The sequence below is a fragment of the Lissotriton vulgaris genome, chromosome 1_1, assembly GCF_964263255.1.
Source record: "Lissotriton vulgaris chromosome 1_1, aLisVul1.2, whole genome shotgun sequence".
In the NCBI taxonomy this organism is placed as follows: Eukaryota; Metazoa; Chordata; class Amphibia; order Caudata; family Salamandridae; genus Lissotriton; species Lissotriton vulgaris.
The window spans coordinates 1,637,368,022-1,637,391,237 of NC_141685.1; the positions used below are offsets into that span (position 1 = coordinate 1,637,368,022).

General features: G+C 48.1%; 1 protein-coding gene across 2 annotated transcripts in view; it reads right to left on the reverse strand.

The window, feature by feature from the left end:
• The window catches only part of TNPO3 (transportin 3), a 1,270,791-nt gene that overhangs the window by 713,472 nt on the left and 534,103 nt on the right, over positions 1 to 23,216 (reverse strand). For both annotated transcript variants that reach the window (XM_086918869.1, XM_086918868.1), the window contains exon 11: positions 8,431 to 8,570. In XM_086918869.1, coding sequence (XP_086774995.1) covers positions 8,431 to 8,570 — 140 coding nt within the window. The remainder of the gene's footprint in view (positions 1 to 8,430; positions 8,571 to 23,216) is intronic.

Sequence of the window (23,216 nt, forward strand, 5' to 3'; positions counted from 1 at the left end):
GGAAGGACGGATGAAAGGCTTTCAGTGCCAAATGAACAGTTCTGAGTTCCAGAAAATTGATTTGATACATGGTTTCCGCCTGAGACCACATGCCTTGGATGTGAAGATTGTCCGAATGCGCTCCCCAGCCCTGGAGAGAACCATCCTTCACACAACGGTCTGTATATGAATGTCCTTGTGGAATGGAACTCCCTTGAGGAGATTCCCTGCTGAAGACCACCATTTTAGGGACTGCTGAGCGTGTTGAGACAGTCAGACCCTGTCCTCCCAGCTCCCTCATTTCTGGTCCCATTGATCCTCCAGACATTCCTGCAGCGGTCTCATGTGGAGGCTTGCATGTGGTGTGAGAACGATGCAAGAAGCCATCGACCCCAGGAGAGAAGACACCATCCTCACTGTCGTTGATGGAACGGACATGAGAGTCTGAGCCTTCAGAAGAATTTATAAGCGTCACTCCTCCGAAGGACACGCGCTTGCCCTGAGACTATCGATGGAGGCTCCAAAGTACAGCAGACACTGAACAGGAGTCGGGACAGACTTGGACATGTTGATGTGCAGACCCAGTTGGTTCAACAGAAAAGCTGTCCTGTTGAAATGCAGTTGGGCTTCCTGGAAAGTGGATGCTTTGATCAACCAGTCCATGTACGAGTAGACAAACACCTTGTATTTCCTCAGGTGCGCTGCCACCACTGCCATGCACTTTGAAAAATGTCCTGGGTGCAGACTTCAGACCAAACGGAAGTACGGTGTACTGAGAGTGGTTAGTCCCGACTAGGAAGCACAGGAACTTCTGATGCTTCTGTGCAATGGGAATGTGGAAGTACGCGTCGTGCAGATCTATGGCGCAAAGCAAGTCTCCTCGATGCAGCTGAGGATAAATTTGGTGCAAGGACAGCATGCGAAATTTCTCCCTACAAATCCATTGGTTTGCTGGTCGCAAACCCAGAATGGGCCTGAACTCGTGTTTGTCCTTTTTGCACACAAGAAAGAACCGTGAGTATAGACCTTTTCCTCTTTGAGATGGAAGGACATCTTTTATCGCCCTTTTTTTTAACAGGGTATTGGCCTCCGCTTGGAGTTCGCGCAGCAGGTATTGCGAGCGAACCGGTAGAATAACTGGAGGAGGGCTCAGAAAACCTAGACGGTATCCATTGCAAACAATATTCAGCACCAACTTGTCCTGAGTAATTTTTCTCTGAGTAATTTTTCTCCACTCTGCCAGGTAGTTCTGAATGCTATCCCCCCACCGGAGTGGGTAACAGAAGAGGGGGAAGTAATCCCTCAGGGCTTAGACCCAGCCAGGCCCTTATTCTCGATGTGGACTGTTGGTTGCCTTTTCCCCTCGGACGCCTATGGAAGGGCTGCCTCTGATATTGTTCGTGCTCCTGCTGTTGCCCAGCTTGGCAACCCTGCCCGCATTGGAACCGCTGGAAGGAATATCGCCCTTTGTAGGGACGGGCAGTCTTCCGCTGTTCCTTGGGCTTCTCCAAGCCCACAGCCTTGAGTGTCAACTTCCGCCTTCATGCGAGCCATTTCCTCGTCTGCATGGGTCCCAAAGAGCGTGGTAGCTGAAAAGGGCAGGTTGGCAATTCGCTGCTGTGCTTCCGGCTTGAGGGAGGTAAGCCGCAGCCAGGCGTGCCCCCTTAAAGTCACCCCGTGACAGTAAAATTGGGCTGCTAGGAGAGATGTGTCTGCAGCCGCACTGATGATTTGGTTTGACACCATCATGCCTTCATTAACAACCTCCAGAAAGTCCTCACGATTGTCTCTCGGGGGAGTTCAATAAATTGCTGGAGAGACTCCCACAAGGAGCGGTCATAGCGTACCAAAAGGGCAGTCGAACTTGATGCCTTCATGGAAGTGGATGCCGTACTGCAGCCCTTCCTCCCCGCTGAGTCCAGTCTTCGGCTCTCTTCGTCTGGTGGCACCGTAGACGATGGAGCCGTAGAGCCCTGTTTCTTTGCCGCCGCCACCACTATAACAGAGTCCGGAGGAGGATCCGTCTGCAGGAATGCGGGGTCCGAGTCCGGGGGTCTGTATTTCTTCTGAAGTAGAGATGGAGCTAGCTTCGCAGAGGCAGGCGCCAGAAAAAGTTCCATAGCCGGTTCCTCCAAACCAGGCACAAGAGGAAGCAGGGGACGTGAGAGTTGCTTCCGTTGCAGTGTCTCGAAGATCACAGAAGTGGAAGGGGTAGGGGCAGTCAGCGAAATCTCCAGCTTAGCCGCTCCCTTCAGCTACACATCGTGAAAGGTAGCAATGTCATCAACTGGAGACACCCTCCTGTGAGGAGAGTCTGATAAGGTTGACATATATCTCCCACCACTAGAGGAATCTGTGTCCCTAGTGTATCTGGAGTGTGATCTCTCCCGGTGGCGACTATGTCGAGACCTTGTGGAGGACCTGTGCCGGCTACGAGAACGATGTCGCAGTCTGGAGCGCGATCTCGGCCTTCTGGGCACAGTTGGCATCACTGTCACGGAGTCAGCGAAGGAGGAGGTGGAGGAGTCGAAATCAGAGGCTGTGGAGGCGACAGACGCAGAACAACAGGCCGGTCCATCCCCGGAGACCTAGTTGGTGAATAGGTCCTGGAGTATTCAGGGGAACATATCGTCGTCATACCTTTCAATGTCGTAGCTTTCGACGGCGACTGTGACAGATGTCGTTTCTGGACCTTCTTGTGATTGGGGAGCTCCCCAGCGGCCGAATCACGGGCAGTGGAAGCCGATTGAGACCCTCCACGCCCGAGGTCCCACCTGTATCCTGATGTCTTCTCTTCTCCAGGCCTTGAAGACGAATCTTCTACCGGTCATGCAGGGTCCTCCTGGAGAATGAATTGCAGATGGCATAGGAGTCAGGAACATGAGAAGATGAAAAGACAGAGTATGCACACTCTGTGAGAGTCTTGCCACACTCAGGGCACTTGTCAAATAAAGCTGGCATTTTGACAAGAAAGAGGTGGCTTAGCTGCTCAAAAAAGACAGCAAAAGGAAGAGAAATACCACAGACGTCGAGTGAAACACAAACATTTTAAAAAGCTCAAAAAATTGAAGGTATACCAATAAAGGTAGAGTTCAATTCTCCAGGGTCCTGTTAGCAGGAGCCGGAAAGAAGAACTGAAAGTAACTTGCCTTTGGCTGTGTATCATAGGATACCGATGGTCCCTGGAGGGTTCCTTAAAGGAACAGTATCCCTTTTCCAGACACATAATGGCAGTCTATAGGGCTTGTCTGTCCAACCCTTCCTCTCAATCATGACAAAGGATTTTTGTGAAGGGGAGTTTCTCTGTGTGTGAAACACTGTAAAATGTGTACATTTCTATATTATTTGGCTATCCTTTTTCACTTCAGGATGAAGTGCTGGCCAATGTAGCCTTCTTAATGTCCGGCTGCATTATTTGTCTTTCATTTTCTCTTAAGTGTATATGCAGGACTGCAGAAGAAGACAACTTAAGAGACTATTTTTGTTGCCCCGGGGTCCCCGCACATGGGCGGGACTAGTCACAGATAATGACTATACACAGAGATCCCCATCTACAGAAAATCAGACGTCCCAAGGCACCCCTGCACCAGACGCCCCACTGCCTTGTGTGCCCAAACCAACCATGCCTAACCAATCCACAACATCCCAACTTACCCCTCAAAGTGGTGGTCGCACCTGGAAGATCCTCGTCCCTGAGCCTGCAGTGTTTCTTTGTGCTGGAGGTTCTCCATTGGAAACAGGGCACCTGGCCTCAAAACAGCACCCTGACGCCCTAGTGCCGCTGAGGGCGCAAATGTGGTCCCGGAGTTGCCCTGAGCTAAACCCTAGGAGTTTTGCTCCCACAACCTTGTGGCCTGCTTGCCAGCAGCAACCAACCGGAGACCCTTTATCCTCCATAGGATAACATTGGGCATCAACACTCTGCACATGGCCACCCTAGTGCCACTGAGGGTGCAATTCCAGTGCATTACTGACCCTGGGAGACCCCAGAGTCTAACACCAGAACCTTAACTCCCACAGCCGTTTACTTACCTGCAAACCGATAACATGTTTTTCCTCAAAAGGATAACATTGACAATTTTCCCTCCAAAAAACGACTAAGTGTGGAGTTTTGAAGACTAAAGATACTATTTAAATATCGTACAAACAACAAAAACGTGTTCTCACCTGTTTGCAGGACACGTCCCAGTGCTGAATCCGGGCATCCAGCACGGAGTTTGTTTAAAGAGCCTATTCCGTTCAATGTACAGCTGCAAAAAGTAAGTGTGGAGTTTTGAAATCTGAAAATATTTAAAAATCACCAGAACAAATGCATTTACTCACCTGTTTCCAGGAAATGTCCCAGTGCTGAATCTAGGCATCCAGCATGGAGTTAGAAAAAGTAACTTAAAAGTAGCTTACCTGTAATTTACTGAAAAAGCCTATTCATTCCAATGTACTGTATTTGCTAAGTGTTTCGCACCCTGCTGCATCCCCTGTAAATCAAACAAAGTACAATTCCTATTGCATTTTCAAACTGTTCTATAACCAGTAACTTATTACTGAAAAGTATTTAATGCTTACCTGTGCAAGGCTTGCTTGGTTCTAAAAATAAACAGTATTATTTTATACAAAAACAATTGGCCTGAAGTTCAGTTCTTGAGCGTGTGAATTCATTTGCTGACTGAGTGTGTACATCAATGCTTAACACTGTCCTCTGATACTGCCTTACTGCTCGACCAAGCTACCACTATTAGAGCCTAAGGTTCTATCTAACGTTAACCTCTGCTGACACTTGACTCTATACACACTATACCTCATTTTGGTGTAGTATATATAGAGCCAGTTTCTTACACCTATTTACTGGTGGGCAAAAGCAAGATTAGACTGAGGTGTCCGTTTAAAGGGAGAAGCAGCTCAGGATGTCTGTGCGGGCTGCAGAACTGCAGACAACACAAATGTCTTAATCTCAATGGCCGGGAGCTGTAGGTCCAAAACTTGGGCCACACGCAGGATGACCATAGCAAAATAAGCAATTCCTCATGAGTGAACGGGGGAATACAATCCACTGTCGGAGAAGGTGTACAAACAACTTAGCGTCTGTAAGTTCATGTACACATTAGCCTCCTAAAACTCGGCAACATCAATTCCATTGACATCTGAGAATATCCAGGCACTGATTAGAGTATGAGCCCTATATATTGTGTACTGCTTGTGGGTTATTTCCTGGCAGAGGAAGTGTTGTGTCCAAGTCAGAATGAGGCTGCACGGTTTGTGGAGTATGACTTAACTTTGAACAAGTAGGATTTCTTTTAGAGTCCAACAAAATAATCGGGTTCTCCTCAGGTGTTGGGACTGGTGTCAACATGGCAGGAAAAGGTGTAGGTCTTGGTGCCAGGATTGAAGTATAGTTGGGTGTCAGCCCGGAGGTGGGGCAGGACACCACCACAGGGTCAAGAGGCAGACAGTCTAGGAATGATATGCCGATGGTAACTTGACCGCATACCTTCTCGGATCCGTGGACATACCAGAGGAAGTCGAAAGTGTGCTAAATATGCAAAGCATGGCTGGTTGAACACCTCAATCTGCTGCAACGTCACCAGGAAACTCCAGGTGCATCAGAATGAGGTGGGGAGGACCAATTTCTCAGTAGGGTAGCAAGACTGAGAAACACCTTGAGGTCCATTTAACAATGGGAGGAAACCCGCTTTCGTTTCTTGCATTTCTTTTTCTAAGACTTATTTGAGAGGTTTGAATGGAAAGAGAATCTGCTGGAAGAACGACCTTGGAAGCAGGTCAGCACCCTTTGCCCAGGAGCAGGACTTCTGCACCTTCTGTTGGTATTCAGCAACTGACTTTGGCTTTATAATTCCAGCCTGCCTTGCGGTTCAATGGACCGCAGACCTCGTAAGCCATGACCCTAGACAACACAGGTAGACTTTGTGGGGATCTGTTACAGACATTTGCTTGTGACAGTCCCGTTAAGGTCTAAACACAGTTTTAGGTGAGGGCATGTTCACTAAAAAGAAATGTCAACAAAAAATTCAGATGAGGAAAAGACTTGGGAGCGCACTCCAGGTCTTTGTCTGAAGGAGTAGAAAAAAAAAAGGACCTCACCTCAGTACGATTCTATTCTATTCTATTCTATAGTTTTGGTAAAGCGCAACAGCTGCCACAGCAGTGAGGCGTCCCGGCGCTAAGAACCCAGATCCTAGCCTGAGCGGGGAGAAACCAGGATGAAGGGGGGATTACAGGCAAGGGAATAGAAACGTTTTCACTGCTTTCCGGAATGCCGGTAGGCTATCTATGGAGCGAATGTGTTGTGGCAGGTCATTCCACAGCTTGGCTCCAAGGAACCTGAAGGAGCGGCCGCCCATGCGGCAGAGTTTTATGCGTGGGACGCATAGAAGGTTTTGGTTGGAGGATCTTAGGTTCCGTGACGGCGCGTAGGGAGTGAGAAGGGGTCGAAGCAGAGGGGGGGTGTTGAGTTTGAGGATTTTGAAGGACATAATGAGGGTCTTGAATTTGATTCTAGAATCAACGGGTAGCCAGTGTAGTTTTTTGATGGTCGCTCTGGCTGAGCATCTGCGGGGGAGGCCGACCAGAGTTCTAGCCGCAGAGTTCTGCACGCGTTGGAGTCGTGCACATTTGTTGGCACCAAGAAGGAGCACATTGGCGTAGTCTAGACGCGAAAGGATGGTGGCTTGGATAATGAGTTGGCGGGTTTTGGCGCCAAAAAAGCCTAATATATGGCTGAGGCTCCTCAGCAGGCCAATACAGGTGCCGGCAACTTTTTTGGTGTGGGCCCGAAAGTTGAGTGAGGCATCCATCCAAACGCCCAGGTTTTTCACTAGGGTTTTGGGGGGAGGGATGGTGCCCAGGGAAGACGGCCACCAGTGCTCATTCCAGAGGCTGGTGTTTTTGCCAAGGAGTAGCACCTCTGTCTTTCCGCCATTAAGTTGTAAACAGTTCATTGTCATCCATTGAGCGACCGCAGAGAGTCCGTTTTTGAAGTTAGAGGATGAATTGGAAGGACCTTCTGAGAGAGCGATGGCCAACTGTGTATCGTCGGCGTACGATACTAATGTCAAGCCCCACTCTTTGGCCACTGCCGCCAAAGGCTAGACGTAGAGATTAAAAAGGGATGGGCTCAACGCTGAGCCCTGCGGAACTCCCTGTGCAATGGGGTGGGGTTTGGATAGGAAGGGGGGGGCAGAGACTCGAAAGGACCTGTTTTCGAGGAATGATCTGAACCAATCTAAGGCATGACCAGCTACTCCAAAGGTCTCCAAACGATTGAGAAGGATGTCATGGGATACCGTGTCAAAGGCCGCGCTGAGATCCAGAAGAATCAGCGCAGCACTTTGACCGGCATCTAAGATCGTTCGGAGGTGCTCTGTGGTGGCTAAGAGAGCAGACTCAGTACTATGGCCTGGTCTAAACCCGTTTTGTGATGGGTCAAGAATGTTGTTTTTGACCATGTGCTGGGATAGAGTACTGTTGACATGCGCTTCAGCGAGTTTGGACAGCCATGGGAGCAGGGAGATTGGACGAAAATTCTCCGGTTTTGATGGATCTAGGGTGGGTTTCTTGATGATAGGCGAAACCCACGCTTGCTTCCAGGCAGATGGTACACACGCTGAAGTGAAGGAGAGGTTCAGGATGGCGGTAAGTGCCGGTAGGAAGAAGTTGAGTGACTCTAAGAATTGAGCCGGGCGCATAGGGTCCGCGGGGGAACTAGATTTGACTTTTTTGCATAGTCTGATGAGGATATCATCAGAGATTTTCCGGGATGCAAGACAAAGCTGATGCTGAGCAGCACAACTCTACCTACCAGCACACAGGAAAAATGCTATGAAAAGTCTCTGGATTCAGTTTCGAACTAGGGGGGATTCACAAGGTAAGGAGTCAGAGGTCAGTAGTATCCATCAGAAAAACGACAGTTAGAATCCGACCAACTGCTACAAGGGGTGGGTGTGACATGATTACATTAGACAGAGATCAGCAAGTCAATCAACTTTCATGTCATTAATAAATAGATCCAACATAGAGGCTGCCTCGAAAAGGATCAGAGAGAACGAAAGAAGTCCCATATTACCTTTCCCACAATGTCCATTTTAGCCTCTAACCTACCATTCCCCACCAAGGACACCAAGGATGCACTGGTACCATAGGAGTATTTTATCATCCCCCTGCCCAATCACATTTATTGACTATAATACCTTATATGGAGACAACATCTGCTTATAGGACATTTTAAAGCAACACAATAGCGCCACAAACACTACTGTACTGAAATACATTAATGTAAAGGCGACCAAGTAAAAATGTACAAAAAATACAATACAAATTGCAATAAATGTCTAAGTATGAAATGCAATCACTGGCTTGCTGAGGCGAGGGTTACATACACTTATAAGCCTATTGCATTTCTATTAAAACAAACATGTAAATGAAAGGATGAACACTTACCTAGAAACTGTGGGTTGCGATCTACTACCTCACTCATTTCCCCCACCAGCTCTATGCTTGTGTATCTGACAGCAGTATGCACAGTTTCTGGCAGTCGCACAACGCCGTCCAAAACTTCCACAAGAGTGGGATTATTCTCTCTGAAAATCAATAGTGTTTCACAATTATTACCTGAAATTCAGAAACAGTAATTAAGTCAAACAATGATAATCAGTGGCTAATAAAGGGATGGGAGAAGAACCCAGTTACTTACCTGTGAATATGGTTTAGAAGCTTAAACCTCTTCTATATTCCAATATTTTACACAATCCCACTATCTAGTGTTTGGGACGAAGTGTCTGTTTTCTTCAAAACATTAATTTGTGGGTAGGAGGCACAATAGGCCGAGACCCTGCATGACGTCGACAGTAAATCCACAATGCCGATGTACGTGCCCAACATCTTAGATTATTTTTTTATATCTTCCATGAACCTTCAAAGGTGGGAGGTTGCATGTGAATGTAAAATAGCTTAAAGCTGAAAAAGGAAAATGCTACTTAACCAGTATGCATCTGTTCTTGGCATATAGAGCTGTAGAGTAATATGCTTTGCATATATCGCCATATAGTGTGCGGTCCGGATGTTTGCACTTTGTTTTTCTTCTAAGTGTTTTCCAGTCACTAGGTAGGTGACTCCTCCTTTCAGTGATAGTGCGCATGGGCATCGACTCCATTGTTAGATTGTTTTCCCCGCAGAGGCCGATAAGGGATTTAGTAGAAGTAGTAAAAGGAGATGTCCATGAATGCATGTATCTAAGTGAGATATTACTACAAAAGATAAAGATACCCGGGGAGGTGAGTGGGCACGTACGACTAACGCTCTATATGCCAAGAGCAGATGCATACTGGATCAGTAGCATTTTCTGTTCGAGGCATGTGAGCTGTAGAGAATATGCTTTGCATAGACTATACAGCAGTTATCTCCCAAAGCGGTAGCTAACCTCTATCTGTTGAGGGGGTTTGAAAGAGTGTACATAAAACTGCCAGGCCCACTCTAGCTTGTTGTCTTGCTAACACATCTACACAATAGTGTTTTGTGAATATGTGATGTGTAGACCATGTTGCAGATTTGGATACGTCATCTATGGGTATATTTCCTAAGAATGCCATAGAAGCACCCAGTTTGCGTGTAGAGTGTGCTCTAGGGGGAACTGTTAATGTTCTTTTTGCTTTTGCGTAACAGATTTGAATGCACTTGACTATCCACCTAGCAATTCCTGATTTTGATAAGGAATTGCCCTTGTGTGGTGGAGCAAAAGTGACACGTAAAGGTTTTGTCCTTTATATGTAATACAGCAATGCTCTTTTTACATCTAATGTGAGTAGAGCACGTTCTGGTACTGAATCTGGTTGAGGGAAGAACACTGGTAACTCAACCGATTGATTAATGTGAAAAGCAGAAATTACTTTAGGAAGGAATTTAGGATTAGTCTGATTAACTACTTTATTTAAATGCATTTGTAAGAAAGGTTCACCTACTCTCCTGAGTGATGTGATACCCACAAGGAAAGCAGTTTTCCATGTAAGAAATTGTAGTTCACATTTGTGCAATGGCTCAAAAGGTGGGCTCATTAGTCTGATGAGGACAATGTTGAGATTCCATACTGGAGCAGGTGGACGGCTCGGGGGAATAACTTTTGACCTTCCACAAGTGCTTAGAGGGAATAACTTTTGACCTTCCACAAGTGCTTAGAGGCCCTCTAAAAAGAGATAGATGTCTATTTTGTAGGTATGCAGCTATTGCAGCTAGATGTAGACGTATGCACATTTAGGCTAAATTGGAACGTTGTAGATGTAACAAATAGTATATAATATTTTGGACAGAAGCATCAAGCGGGTGATGTGGTTGTTACTGCAGTAAATTACAAACAGCTTCCAGTTTGCTGCATAATAGGCTCTTGGGGTAGGTTGTCTAGCTTCCTTGAAGATATTCCTACAGTCTAGGGGTAGATTAAGATACCCAAACTCTAGGACTTCAGGCGCCAGATCACTAGATTGAGTTGACTGGGATCTGGGTCCCTTATGTCTCCACGGCTATGTGAGGAGATTGGATGTAAGACGTAGTTTTAGATGAGGAACTACCCAGAGCTCCAACAGGGTTGTGAACCATGGTTGACGTGTCCATGTGAAAGCAACTAGGATTAGTGTCAGGGATGCATCTTTGAGTTTCCAAACCACTAATGGTAATGAGTGTGGAGAGGTGGAAAAGCATATGCAAATGAACAAGTTACTTACCTTCGGTAATGATATATCTGTAAGAAACATAGGTTAAGTTAGAGATTCCTTAACTTAGAATTACCCCCAGGCGTCCAACTGGATCCGGAAAGTTTTGTCAGCAGTACCTCTGCGCGTCAGATGGTAGCTTCGGGTCCGTCGTTGGCGTTGTGTTTGCCGGAATTACATTGAGGTAGCTACTTAGACATCACCATTGCGTGCTGACGTCAGTTCTGTACACTACTTTCCGTGCCAGGAACGCAGAGCTGTGCAAGATACTGACCACTGGTGCACAAAACTAGGGCCCTGAAAGGAGGTCATCCCTAGAAATCAGTTCACAGAATGGGGAGGATGGGCAGGGTGGTAAGGAATCTATAACTAACCTATGGTTCTTACAGATATATCGTTACAGAAGGTAAGTGACTTGTTCATCTGAAAGAAACAGTTATAGATTCCGAACCTTAGGATAGATACCCCAGTAATACCAACCCCGTAGGTTGGGAACCAAGTTCACACCAGAAAGTCTTGGAGAACAGAACGGCCAAAGAAGCAGTCTCTCAGGACTTGGCTGTCCAGGCAGTAGTGTTTTGTAAACGTGTGTAGATATGCCCACATAGCAGCCAGACAGATGTCATTCAGAGGGACTCCCCGTCCCAAAGCAGTAGTGGCTGCTGTCACCCTGGTGGGATGGGCACGTAGCCCCAAATGAGGCTCCTTTTAAGCTAGAGATAGCAGCTTTAATAAACAATATGACCCATCTAAAGATGGTCCTCTTGTGTACGGCCCAACATTTCTTGGCACCCACGTAGCCAACAAGGAGTTGGTCATCTACCCGGAACAGTTTAGTACGATCCAGATAGGAAAGCACACATTTTGGGTCCAGACGGTGGAGCCTCTTCCTCTTTAGAAGGATGAGAGGTGGAAATAAGGTGGATAAAGTGATGGTTTGCCCGTAATAAAAGGAGGTGACCACCTTGGGAAGAAAGGATGGACGAGTTCTTAGAACAACTTTGTCCGGATGTACAGCCAGAAAAGGCGGCTTGGATAAAAGAGCCTGGAGCTCACTCTTTTAGCAGATGTGATGGCTATCAGGAATGCAGTCTTAAGAGTCATAAGTCTTAGAGGACAGTTGTTAAGCGGCTCAAAGGGAGCGCACACCAAATAGGTCAAGACCAAATTCAAGTCCCACTGAGGCATTACGAAGGGAATAGAAATAAAGAGATGAGTAATGCCTTTTAAGAAACAATTTACAACCGAGGACTTGGAGAGAAGGCTGATCAGGAAGTTTTACAAAGTCAGAAATGGCCGAAGGATAGCCCTTGATAGTGCCCAGTGCAGAGCCCTCCTGGGCTAAAGAAAGGAAAAACAAGAGAACCTCAGAAAGAAGGGCAGAAAGGGGATCCATAACCTTTGCTGTGCACCATGCCACAAATTTGTTCCATTGGCAGGCGCATACAGACTTAGTGGAAGGACGCCTGGATGCCAAGATTGCATCACATACTTCAGGAGGCAAGTCAAATGATGTCAACTGCCGCCGCTCAATCTCCAAGCAAGGAGGAGACTGGACAGGTTCGGGTGCAGAACCGTCCCCTGCTGCTGCGACAGAAGATCCTTCAAAAGAGGCATTCTGATGGGAGGCTCGTTGGCCATGTTGAGCAGCTCGGGATACCAGACTCTTCATGTCTAATCCAGAGACACAAGAATGACTTGGGCCCAGCCGCGCTTGATCTTCTTCAGCACTCTGGGCATAAGTGGTACAGTCGGAAAGACCGCAACGCTACTCGCAATGAAAAACTTAACCTAGCGAGTGCCGCCTTGGAAATTCTAACGTGCAATGTTGGGGACATTGCACGTTCTCGTTGGTGGCGATTTGGTGGCGAATAGATCTAACTAAGGCTCTCCGCCCTGCTGAAAGAGACCTTGCACCACCTCCGAGTGAAGACACCATTAGTGATCCATCATGCACCTATGGCTGAGTTTGTCCGCCCTGGACTTAAGTGAACTTGCCAGGTGTTGAACCATCAGGGATATGCCCTGATGTTCCAGCCAAGTCCAGAGGATGAGGGCCTACTGACATAGGGTCCGCGACCCCACCACACCTAGTTTGTTGCAGTACCACATGGTGGTGTTGTCCATGAACACCTGCACTACTCTTCTCCGGAGAGAGGGAAGGAGGGCTTTGAGTGCAAGAAGGATTTCCTGGAGCTCCAGAAGTTTGATGTGGATCGAGATCAGAAGACTCTGATCTCCACCTCTCCAATGTGGCCGCCCCATCCCAGAAGGGATGAGTCTGTCAGCACTGTGTGTTCTGGTTGGTAAAGGGAGAGGGATCTGACGTTGAACCAATCCTGGTTCACGAGCCACCACTACAATTGTATTGCAGAGCCCTCCAACATCTGAACGCAACTGGACAGATTTCCCTGCTGTTGCGCCCACTGGAACGACCAGCAGGATGCAGGAGGCCATGAGGCCCAGCAGCATTAGGGTCATTCAGACCGAAACCCGGGATAGAGGCTGAAAGATCTAAATCATAGCCCAAATATCCTGGACTCGCTGTCGGGAGGATAAACCCGAAACTGCTTTGTGTCCAGAACTGCTCCGATGAACTGGAGTTTCTGAGAGGGAGTCAGTGTGACTTCAGCACGTTGAGGGAGAACCTCAGCGAATCCAGGAGGTCGGCCGTAGTCTGGAGGTGGGAGATGACAGCCTGGGGCGGGCCCGTCTTCAACAGCCAGTCGTCGAGGGGCGTTGGTAAGGCCAAAAGGGAGCACGGTAAACTGAAAGTGCACGTGGACTACCATGAAATGCAGGTAACGCCGGTGGGCCGGCAGAACGGGGATGTGAAAATAAGTATCCTGCAAGTCCAACTCTACCAACCAGTCTCCAGGGTCGAGGGCAGACAAGAGCTGAGCAAGCGTTAACATCTTGAACTTCTTCTTCCGGAGGAAGCCGTTGACTTTCCTTAAATCCAAGAAAGGACTCAGGCCCTAGTCCTTATTGGGTACCAGAAAGTAGTGGGAGTAAACCACTACCTACTTCTGGGGCAGGAATGCGCTCTAATGGCTCCCTTGGCCAAGAAAGCAGGGACTGCCTGTTGGAGAAGGCCCAGATTATCCTCCAACATACGATGGTTCTGAGGTGACATGGATGGAGAGGTTATCTTGAAGGGGAGGGAGTAGCCCCTTCGGACTATCTGCAAAACCCACCTATCCGACGTGATGGTGCGCCTATGTGGGAAATGATGGTGGATGATGCAGCCCACTGGCGTTTCATGGGCATGAAATTTCATACTACGAAGGTTTGGAGGCTGCTGCAGAGGAGGGTTGGTGGACTGGCTGGCCTGCTGGCCCCCTGAATCACAGCGGTGGTTCCACAGTCCCTGGCCGCGCGACGTTTGAGGAACTTGCGACGGCCTATGGCTCTGGGCGGAACAGTGGGGCACCCCTCCCGTAGCCACGAAAGGGGCGAAAATCAGACTGCGCAGGGCAGCTGGAGAGGCACAAGGACTTGGCCACAGCCCTTCAAAAGCTCTAGAGCGTTGTCAGCTTTGTCGCCAAAAAGGCGACGGCCATCAAAGGTCATGTCCATAAGAGTACTCTGGACATCCCCAGAAAAAGCCAGTCTATCTCATCCAGGCGCAGCGTCGAAGGACGTCCGACCTGGAAATCGTCCTGCCTAGAGTCTCAGTGGTATCCAGCCCACAACGGATGGTAAACTTCGCTGCATCCCTCCCGGCGGCAACAGCCTGGAAGAGTACTGTCCGGGCCTCCTCCTGACATTGAGGCAGCACTTGAATAACCGTGTCCCACACAAAGTGGGAATAACAGCCCAATAGACATGCAGTGTTTTTCTACCGCAGTCTTAAGGTGGCGGAAGAAACAATCTTCTTCCCAAGATGATCCAGTTTTTTAGATTCCCTAGCTGGTGGAGCATTAGGGAATGCACTCTTAGAAGTATAGGCTTGGACCACCAAGCACTCAGGGGTGTGGTGTTGGTATGGGAAGGATAAGTTACTTACCTGTAATCCTAGTTCTCTACCAGGGGTATCCTCATCAAAGTCATACCACTGAATATTCCCGCCCATGTGCGGGACCCCGGAAACAATATAAAAATATATATGTATAAAACACATATATCTCGCTCCACATATATGTATGTACATATATCATTTTTCTCACATCAATGCAGCCCCAAAACTGAGGCTAAACAATGCAAACACATATACATGAACTGTAATTAGTAAGGAATCAAAAAACACATTAGGTCAAAAAACCCTTGAACTTTGTGTTTTAATGAGTCAAACCACTCATAAATCCTGAAAATTGCTTATAAATAGACATTGTTAGCCCTCAGGCTGCATTGCAAAACAATATCATAGAAAATGAAACCATTTTCACAATAACTGGCACCGTGCCTTTAAGGCAGCCATGACCCCAGGCTTCCCATCATGCCTCAGGGGTGACAGTTAGGTCAGTTGTTCTTAGCATAACCCTGAAGACAGGGCTCAACCACAAGATTGAAAACAAAACAGTACCAAATCTCATTTACCTGGGGAGGCGGGTGGGTTGCTTATGACTTTGATGAGGATACCCCTGGAAGAGAACTAGGATTACAGGTAAGTAACTTATCCTTCTCTTCCAGGGGATCCTCATCAATAGTCATAAGCACTGAATAGAATAGCAAGCCCATCAATCACCTGCAGGTAAATGAGAAGTACATGACCCAACCAAACATAACAGCCAAAAGAAACTTTAGCTGTTAAACAGATTCCTCAGGGAGGCCTGGCCCACCTGGGTATCTGCTCTCGTGTCAGAATCTAGACAGTAATGTCTGGTAAATGTATGGACAGACCTCCAGGTCGCCGCTTTACAAATCTCAGACATGGGCACATCCTGCAGGTAAGCCGCCGTGGCTGCTCTACCTCTAGTAGAATGCGCCTTAGGGGAACCCCGTAAAGTCTTCTGTGCCAATTGGTAAGCAAGCTTGATACACGAAACGATCCACCTGGAGATAGAACGTTTCGAGGCTGCATGACCAGTCCTGATCGAACCGTAGTTAACAAACAATTGATCAGAATGTCGAATAGACTTGGACCTGTCCAGATAGAACTTTAAAACCCTTTTCAGGTCCAGAGAGTGTAACGCCCTCTCAGCTGGAGTAGAGGGATTAGGAAAGAAAGTGGGTAAAGAGATAGACTGATTGACATGAAAATCAGATTCCACTTTAGGCAGGAAAGAAGGATGCGTTCTAAGCACCACTCTGTTCAGATGAAAAACCGTATACGGTTCTTTAGTACATAGGGCCTGAATTTCGCTCACCCTACGGGCTGACGTAATCGCTATCAAAAAAGCTGCTTTCCAGGAAATATGCTGTAAAGAAGCTTTATGAATAGGCTCAAAAGGTGAACCCATCAATTTTGATAGGACTAGGTTCAGCTCCCAAGGCGGAGCAGGAGGCCGAACAGGAGGGTACACTTTCATTAGACCCTGCAGGAAATCTTTTACTGCAGGAAGCTGAAAAAAAGAACTTTGTGAAGGTGATCGCCTATAAGCTGTAATAGCGGCTAAATGCACCTTAATGGAGTTAAACTTCAAACCTGCTTTAGTCAGGTACAACAAGTATGGGAGAACTGCTTCTTCCTGACTTTTTACCGGATTGTGACCATTCTGCATGCACCACATATAGAATCTCTTCCACTTGCATGCATACGAATGTCTAGTGGAAGGGCGTCGTGCTTCTTTCAGAATGGCCATGCAGTCCTGTGGCAGCCTTAGATGGCCGTACTGTATGACCTCAGGAGCCATGCTGCCAAGTTCAGTGACGGAAGGTTGGGATGGTGAATCCTCCCGTTCATCTTCGACAACAGGTCCTGCCTGCATGGAAGCCTCTTGTGAGGAGACACTGATAGGTGAAGTAGGTCTGTGTACCACCATTGTCTCGGCCAGTCGGGGGCAATCAGGATCATCGTTGTGCACGAGTGGTTCAGCTTGCTCACCACCTTCGGGATCAGCGGAAGGGGTGGGAAGGCGTACACAAACTGCCCCGACCAGTCCATCAACAGAGCATTCCCTCTCGTTCCTGGTCGATAGAACCTGGAGGCGAAGCTTGGGCATTTGGTGTTTTCGTCGTCTGCGAAGAGATATATTGAAGGACGACCCCAAGACTGGAAAATGTCGTCAAGCACTTCGTCGTTGAGAACCCAGTCTTCTCTGTCTTCGAAGTGCCGACTTAGAGCGTCCGCCCTCACGTTCTGCTCTCCTGGGAGGTGGACTGCCTGAACAGACAACTTGCGAGCTAGAAGCCAATGCCAGATGCGCTGAGCTTCCAGAGACAGAGTCCTTGAGCGTGTTCCTCCCTGCTTGTTTAAATAGTACATCGTGGTGGTGTTGTCCGTCTGTACTAGAATCATTTTCTCTTGAAGCGAGGGAAGGAACGCTTTGAGAGCCAGGTGAACCGCTCTCAACTCCAGCAAGTTGATATGATAAGTGCTTTCCTTGGGAGACCACAGACCCTGCACTTGTAGGGGTCCCATGTGCGCTCCCCATCCTTGCAATGATGCATCTGTGATGATCGTTTGTGTTGGAGGCGGCTGATGGAAGAGAACTCCCATCTGCATGTTCTGTCTCTTTGTCCACCACTGGAGGGAAGATTGAGCAACCTCCGACAAAGTGATCCGATCGTCCCACTGATCTGAGTGTTGGTCCCATTTGTCCTCCAGATCCTGCTGAAGAGGACGCATCCGAAGTCTGGCGTTCGGTACTAGGAAGATGCAGGAAGCCATCGACCCCAAGAGCGAGGCTATCTTCCGCACCTTCTGGGACCTGTGGAGAAGAACTTGCTGGCACTTGAGGGCTATCGAAAACTGTCTCTCCTCCGAAGGAAACACTTTTCCTACTTCGGAGTCTAGCAGAGCTCCTAGGAAGTGGATCCTCTGAGTTGGTTGTGAGACAGACTTGTTGAAATTGACATGTAGACCTAGACGTTGACAAAGTTCTATGCATGTCTTGAATTGATTCCTTACATTGCCTGGAGTTGGACCTTTCAACAGCCAATCGTCTAAGTATGGGTATACGAAGACTCCCCTGCGGCGTAGAGCTGCCACCACCACTGTGACACACTTGGTGAACACTCTGGGAGCCGACTTCAACCCAAACGGGAGGACTTTGAACTGGTAGTGAGAGGTCCCCACCCGGAACCGAAGGAATCTTCTGTGATCTTGCCGTATTGGAATATGGAAGTACGCATCTTGAAGGTCCATCGAACACATCCAATCCCCCTGCCTGAGATGTGGATATATCTGATGAAGCGCCAACATGCGAAACTTTTCTTTTCGTACATGCAGATTGAGTGTTCTCAAGTCCAGAATGGGCCTGTATTCTTCCTTCTGGCCCTTTTTTCTGACCAGAAAATACCTCGAGTACACTCCTTTCCCCCTCTGGGACACCGGAACTCTCTCGATGGCTTCTTTCTCGAGGAGTGCAGCGACTTCTGCTTTTAACCTTTGTAGCTGGTGACTTGATGTTGACATCGGGGAAACGTGCGGAGGTAGACGATGGAAACGAAGACAGTACCCATTCTGCAGCGTAGACAACACCCATTGATCTTTGGTGATGGCCTGCCACTCTGTCCTGTGATGCGCAATGCTTCCCCCCACTGGAGTGGGTAACGGCGCTGGGGGAAGTGAAGACTCATTGCTTCTGCTGCGCTTTATTGAAGTTGTTGCCTTGGCGCTGATTTCCATTTCCCTTGGAATTGCCCTTGCCTTTGTACTGTGTCTTTTGCTGGCCTTGTTGGTTCTGGCCGTTCTGCCATTGAGGGGTTTGAACCCTCTGCTTCGAATAACCCTTGTTGTTCGAACGGAATTTCTTCTTAAATTCCTTTTTCTTCTCGAGTCCCACCGCTTTGAGAGTGTCCAACTCGGTCTTCATCCGCTGCATTTCTTCATCCGCACTCGCTCCAAAGAGAGATGTGCCTGAAAAAGGAAGGTTCAGGATTCTTGCTTGAGCCTCCGGTTTTAATGCTGTGAGGCGTAACCAAGATGTTCTCCTTGCTGTTACTCCGTGCACATAGCCATGTGCCGCCAGAGTTGCCCCATCTGCTGATGATCCTATAATCTGGTTGGAGACTTGACTGCCCTCCATCAGAACCTCCTCAAAGTCCTTTCTGTCTTCTTCAGGGAGCTTTGCGGTAAATCTCTGAAGAGAGTCCCACAGAGACCTGTCATACCTGCCGAGCAGGGCCTCCGCGTTAGAAACCTTGAGGAAAGAGGCTGAGGTGTTACACACCCTTCTCCCCCATGAGTCCTGCACCTTGCTATCCTTATCCGGAGGTACCGTGGATGAGGAAGCCACTGCATTGGATTTCCTTGCCGCCGTAATGATCACTGAATCTGGCGGGGGATCAGCTTTGAGGAACAGAGGATGCTCTTCCGGAGGACGACACTTTTTGAGAATCCTTGCTGGAACGGACTTCACCGTTGCCGGAGTGAGGAAGACTTCATTCACATGTTCCATTATACCCGGAACCAGCGGCAACAACGGTTTGGGTGCTGATCTATGTTGCAGGGTTTCGAATATGACAGTCTTGACTTGTGGAGCTGTCATCGGTACTCCCAGTTTCAGGGCTCCCCTGCCCAAGATATCTTGGAACGAGAAAATATCCTCAGTTGGAGACACTCTTGAGCGTGGACTGTTTGTAAGAGTCGGGGAGTAATCCCTGTGAGATCGTGTTCTCGACGAACTTGAAGAACTACTTGCCCTCCTGGACCTAGTTCTTCTGCTAGAACGCGTCTTGGAACGAGATCTCTCTCTGTGACGAGAATGTCTCTTGCTTGAGTGTTGAGAACGAGACCTTTCTCTGCGGGGAAGAGGTTGGTCTCGATATCGCTTTAGGCGCTCTGCCGTCTCCTTGTCCTTTGCCCAGTGGTGAAGAGATCTATTCCACCTTGGGGAAAGATGAACAGAAGGAGACTTGTGGACGGGATCCTTCTCAGGTGTACGCGACCGTTGAGGTCGTTCCGTTTGATCCTGTTGCGATCTTGCAGGGGATTCGGGCCTCCCCCTATTAGATGCGCCGCTCCGTCCATCCGAGGATCTGCCACTCCGAGATGATGAGGATAGACTCACCAGAGATCCAGAAGGAGACCTTGAGCGAGATCTTTCTTCTGCAAGTCTCCGTCTCTTGGCGGGGGGATCCTGCACTGGAGATTGTTCCACCTCCGCAGCAGATGCTGAACCTGGAGAACCCAACTGTGGCTCTAGGGCATGAGTCTGGACTAACAAGTCACTTCCCTTGTCTCGAACCACCTCCTATGATTTTGTAGGAGTAACGTTCTTTGTTTGCGAAGAACTTCTCTCCCTGGATCTTTGCTGATCCCTCGACGGTGGTTGTATCGACGCCGAGTGCCGAGCAGGAAGACGCTCCCTCGACGTCTACCGTGATTTCTCCGTGGACCTCGGGTGGCGATGGCTGTCCTTCGACGTTGAAGGCTGTCTGCTAGACGTCGATGGAGGCTGTTTAGACGCCGATCGCCGTTGATTTGACGGCGACGGCGTGCCTCGACTCCAAATGCCGCTCCGACGTCGAACGCTCTCGTCCAGGCGTCGACGTTGGCTGCATCGACGTCGACCGATGATGTGTCGACAGAGGCTCCCTCGACGTCGAACGACCATGGCTAGTCGTTGACGGAGGATGGCTCGACGTCTAACGTCGATGGACCGACGTCGACGGAGAATGCCTCGAGGTCACAGCATGACGATGCTGTTTCGACGTCATACGGCTCGCCGTCGAGCTCTTCCGCTGCGACGGCGACCTGTCCCTCAACGCTGACTGAAGCGGAGGTACCTTCAATGTAGACGCTGAAGACATCTTCTTCGTCGCCGTCGACTGCTTCTCCAACGCCGATCCCGACGTCGAGTGTGAACCAGTCGGGGCTCCTCTCGACGTCGACCGCGTCTTCCGACTTTTCTGCTTCTTGGGAGATCTTCCTCTCTCAGAAAGCCCATAAGCTCTAATCCTCTCTCGATCCTTAAGAGTCCTGGAAGATAAAACCTGGCAGTGTTCACAGGTTTTAAAGGAATGAGAGTCTGGTAGGCACAGGATACAGACTGAATGAGAGTCAGTCTTTGCCTTTTTCCTTCCACATGAAGGACAGTTGTTGAAGAGAGAAGGCATCTTTGACAGGAAAAATACCTTTTTTAAGCACAAAAAGTGTTCAAACAGCACTCTATGTCTAAAAGACGTCGAGTGAAGTCAAAAATTCTAGTAAAAGCTGAATATTTTTTGACAGAAAGTCAAAAAGAAAGGGAGCTGTTTCACCAGGGTCCTGACTGAAGGAGCCGGAAAGAACAACTGACCTAACTGTCACCCCTGAGGCATGATAGGAAGCCTGGGGTCATGGCTGCCTTAAAGGCACGGTGCCAGTTATTGTGAAAATGGTTTCATTTTCTATGATATTGTTTTGCAATGCAGCCTGAGGGCTAACAATGTCTATTTATAAGCAATTTTCAGGATTTATGAGTGGTTTGACTCATTAAAACACAAAGTTCAAGGGTTTTTTGACCTAATGTGTTTTTTGATTCCTTACTAATTGCAGTTCATGTATATGTGTTTGCATTGTTTAGCCTCAGTTTTGGGGCTGCATTGATGTGAGAAAAATGATATATGTACATACATATATGTGGAGCGAGATATATGTGTTTTATACATATATATTTTTATATTGTTTCCGGGGTCCCGCACATGGGCGGGAATATTCAGTGCGTATGACTATTGATGAGGATCCCCTGGAAGACAAAGTGGGGTTGCCCAGGGCCGGGCGGTGGCGTAGGGCAATAATCCGATCCACGGGAGCCCCCGTGTTGGGCCTGGTCCACGCGCCTGTGGAAAACTGGTTCTATATATACTACACCAAAATGTGGTTTAGTGTGTATAGAGTCCAGGTGACCCCAGAGGTAGGTTGAGGTTACAGTTATATAGAACCTTACTATCTATTTGTGGTAGAGTGGTCAAGCAGTAAGGCAGTATCAGAGGACAGTGTTAAGCATTTGATGTACACACTCAGTCAGCAAATGAATAAACACACTCAACTGAACTCTAGGCCAATTGTGTTTGAATAAAAAAATATACTGTTTTATTTTTAGAACCAAGCAAGCCTGGCACAGGGAAGCATTAGATATTTTTCAGTAATAAGTTACTGGATATAGAACAGTTTGAAAATGCAATAGAAATTGTACTTTGTTTGATTTACAGGGATGCAGTAGGTTGCAACACTTAGCAAATGCAGTTCATTGAAATTAATAGGCTTGGTCAGTAAATTACAGGTAAGTTACTTTTTGAGTTACTTTTCTTACTCAGTGCTGGATCGAATATGCTACTTACCAGTATGCATCTGTTCTTGGCATGTAGGGCTGCTGACATTCATATCTGTGCACATGTGTTGGGTCCGGATGATTGCACATTGTTGTCCTGGAAGAGTCTTCGAAGTATCACGAGATAGGTGGCTCCTCCCCTGGACTACAGTGCGCATGGGCATCCACTCCATCCTCAGATTGTTTTTCGCCATTGTGGCAAAGATGGAGTGTAACACTGTAAGTGATGACCATGCTAAGAGTAATTCTGAGTGCTGCAGCCGCTACAGGCGGCGGGGAGGAGGGCGGGCGATATGAATGTCAGCATCCCTACATGCCAAGAACAGATGCATACTGGTAAGTAGCATAGTCAGTTCGAGGCATGTGGGCTGCTGAATTCATATCTGTGCATAGAATACATAGCAGTCCCTCCATTAGCGGCGGTCCGGTCACCTGTGCCAGCTGCAGCAGTTTGAAAAAGTGTCTTAAGAACAGCCTGCCCTACAGCTGCCTGCTGTTTGGAGTGCACATCTACGCAGTAGTGTTTTGTAAATGTGTGTGTGGTAGACCATGTGGCTGCTCTACATATGTCTTCTAAAGGAATATTTCCAAGGAAGGCCCTTGAGGCCCCCAACTTTAGCGTGGAGTGGGCCCTTGGGGGAACCGTTAATGTGCGCTTGGCCTTTTGATAGCAAATTTGAATGCACTTAACGATCCACTTGGCAATACCTGCCTTGGAAATGGGGTTGCCTTTGTGTTGTGGCGAAAAGGCAACAAACAGTTGTTTTGTTTTCCGAAAATCTTTGGTCCTATCTAGGTAGTACATTGGAGCTCTTTTGACATCTAGTGTGTGGAGCATTCTCTCTGCCACGGACTAAGGATTTTGGAAGAACACTGGCAGTTCTATAGTCTGATTGATATGGAACTGCGAAACCACTTTAGATAGAAACTTAGGATTGGTGCGGAGTACCACCCTGGAGTGAATCTGTATGAATGGCTCCTGGATAGTTAGTGCCTGAAGTTCACTAACTCGTCGTAGCGATGTGATTGCTATTAGGAAAGCCACTTTCCACGTCAAGAATTGAACCTCGCATGAGTGTAGAGGCTCAAAAGGTGGACCCATCAGCCTGGTGAGGACCACGTTTAGGTTCCATACAGGCACTGGTGGGTGTCTGGGAGGAATAAC